Genomic DNA, 2,709 nt, shown 5'->3' with positions numbered 1-2,709 from the left:
GACACAAAACAAACTTATCTTCTAGCAGACACATCTAGGTGTGTGATATTCACTGCTATTCTAGTAGTACTATTTTATACCAGAGCCATGTGTGTATTTTGGTCCAGCCGTCATTCCTGTTACCCGTTAAGTGATTGGGTCTTTTCACAAGTTATTTAGGTAGTCCACAAAAGATTGTAACTCAAGCTATATTATTGTCTTTAATGGCTTTTTAATCATAGAGAAAAACTGAATAAATGTCCTCTCACTTTAGCAAATATAACTTCAATATTTCAGTGTTGGGAATATACAACATATATTTTATTTAACGAGAATATTAGGACTTTAAACATTAAAAATGTAACAGCACTGTGCAGTACAGTTTTGCATAAAGGAACCATTTGTGCTAAAAAATATATATGGAAACATAAAGCACTGCTGCAAATTAATATTTATTAAAATCATGTTAACAAAACCTCAAATAAAAAAAAAACAATAACAAGGAAGGGAATGTCAAATATACTGAGAAAACCCACAACAAACAAGACTGAAATTCACCGACACAATTCACTAGGACACAACTTAACCAAATATGCATGCAATCTAACTCAACCCTTAACCCCACTGTCAGTACCATTTACTAACACACACACACACTTTCAGTTAAAGTTTTAAATTTTTTACATATATATCTACCTTTGTATATCAAGAAATTTAACACCAACTCTGTCTCTCGTGTATTTCTATCCTTAGCAGTGATTTCCTGGCTTCCTCCTCATTTCATTTTTGTAAATTACACTAAAATATGGCACATTATTCATCACTAAATTTCTATCTTTCTTCTTCTTACATAAATATAAATCAAAATAAACGATAAGAAAAAGTATGGGATACAAGTTATATCTTAATCTATACTGTATATATCTCTACAAAAGTATAAAAATATTTCATATAGATTTCAAAACAAAATTGCACAAAATATGTGTGGCCTTTCAATCAATTACCATCTTCTGAAACTAATCCTTCTAATCCTGGTAAAGTAATCCACAATCAACATCACCCATCTCCACATAGATGGTGCGTGTCTGTGTAAAGTAATCAACAGCCGTTAACCCATTTTCTCGGCCAATTCCACTGTGCTTGTAGCCACCAAAGGGAACCTCAGTTGGGTACAAGTTGTAGGTATTAATCCAGACTGTTCCTGCTTCAATGGAATTGGCCACTCTGTGTCCTCTTTGGATGTCCCTGTGGGAGAGAAGTTCAGTTAGCGCTCAAATATGACTCCCCTTTCTTCTCACATCCTAGTTACAGTTTACATAAACATTATAATAGTAATGTATGTAATAATGTTAATTTCACATTCAGCGACATCTGTTCCCTCCTCACTTTGTGAAAACAGCACCAGCTAGTCCAAATTTTGTATCGTTTGCCCTCCTTATTGCTTCTTCTTCAGTGTCGAACTCTAACACGGATGCAACAGAGCCGAAGACCTCCTCTTGCACTACCTGAAATAAAGATGAAATTCCTTTCCTTTCCAATAAGCAGACAAATGAGTGTGTGTGATATATGTGTGGTGTATCATATTTGTCTGAGTGGTTGGTATGCTATGGATTTCCTTTTTCCATAGTGAATTTAAATTAAAAGGAATATCACTTATCTCAACACAGAGGCAGTAACCCCTCGTGACTTTTATATGCTAACTTAACCATATGGAGGGAGGGAGAGGGAGAGAAGGAATATATTACATACATACACAGAAAACATGTATATACTGCTGTTTCAGTTAGAACTACATACCTTCATGTCATCTCGGCAATCTGTAAGGACTGCCGGTGAAAGGTACCATCCTCCAGCCAACTTTCCTTTCAGCAACACTCTTTCTCCTCCACACAAAACAGTCGCACCCTAAAAGAAATTGTGTATTTTCTTTACTTACAGACGTAAATAAATATCCACTGAGTAAAATGAGCATTAAAAAAAAGTTATGATACATGAAATCAGAAGTTTCACTCATGTTTTCTCATTCACCACCTTACCTCTTGTCTGGCACTATCGATGTAACTCAACACTTTTTTAGCATGGTCCTCATGGATAGTTGCCCCCACTGTTGTGTCTTCAGCAAAGGGGTCACCAATCTTCAGCTTTTCAGTTGCAGTTACGAGCTGTTTGAGGTACTCTGCAGCAATACTCTTATGAACAAACACTCGCGTTCCATTGGAGCAAACCTACAAAGATATTATGAAAGCTATATAGTCCCTTTGACAAAATCAGACGTTTTATTCATTTCTCGTAACCCTAGAGTCTGAGCCACATCAACAAGCGAGTTTCTCCTTCCAGCCAAGTTATCTTAATAATGCCTGAGTTTTATATAAATGGCAGGCTGTTTTCCCCCTTCTGTTTTGGTGTGAATGAAAAGGTTAAACTCAGTAACTATCTCACATACCATCATGAATGTAAAATCAAGTAACAGAAGGCAATTTGCTGTTAGGGAGAGCAAAGAGAGAAAGAGAGAGAGAGCAAAAATGGATAATTACAAATACATAAAAAGTGCAAGTATGTGCAATAAGCCTCTTGGATAGGTAAGGAATCATGATTTTGCTGAACCCCCACCAATCTCTTGTCCGCTGTTGCCGTGGGGGGGAGGCGGCTTAGGAGGCAGAGACTGGGGCCTAATATAGGGATCACAACCACCTTGGACCTAAGCCCTCAACTCAACCAATTTTGCAGACT

The 2,709-nt window shown here is 36.8% G+C and overlaps 1 protein-coding gene across 1 annotated transcript in view; it reads right to left on the bottom strand.

The window, feature by feature from the left end:
* Positions 1-418: 418 nt before the first annotated feature.
* The window catches only part of LOC119579016 (4-trimethylaminobutyraldehyde dehydrogenase-like), a 10,227-nt gene continuing 7,936 nt past the window's right edge, over positions 419-2,709 (bottom strand). Inside the window, exons 10-13 of the mRNA XM_037926713.1 lie at positions 2,016-2,204; positions 1,777-1,884; positions 1,366-1,484; positions 419-1,224 (exon numbers count right to left, since the gene is read on the bottom strand). Coding sequence (XP_037782641.1) covers positions 1,005-1,224; positions 1,366-1,484; positions 1,777-1,884; positions 2,016-2,204 — 636 coding nt within the window. The 3' untranslated portion in view covers positions 419-1,004. The remainder of the gene's footprint in view (positions 1,225-1,365; positions 1,485-1,776; positions 1,885-2,015; positions 2,205-2,709) is intronic.

The sequence above is a fragment of the Penaeus monodon genome, chromosome 11 (genome assembly GCF_015228065.2).
Source record: "Penaeus monodon isolate SGIC_2016 chromosome 11, NSTDA_Pmon_1, whole genome shotgun sequence".
NCBI lineage: Eukaryota > Metazoa > Arthropoda > Malacostraca > Decapoda > Penaeidae > Penaeus > Penaeus monodon.
Note: the sequence above shows the minus strand (reverse complement) of the source record. Positions and strands in the feature narration are given on the sequence as shown.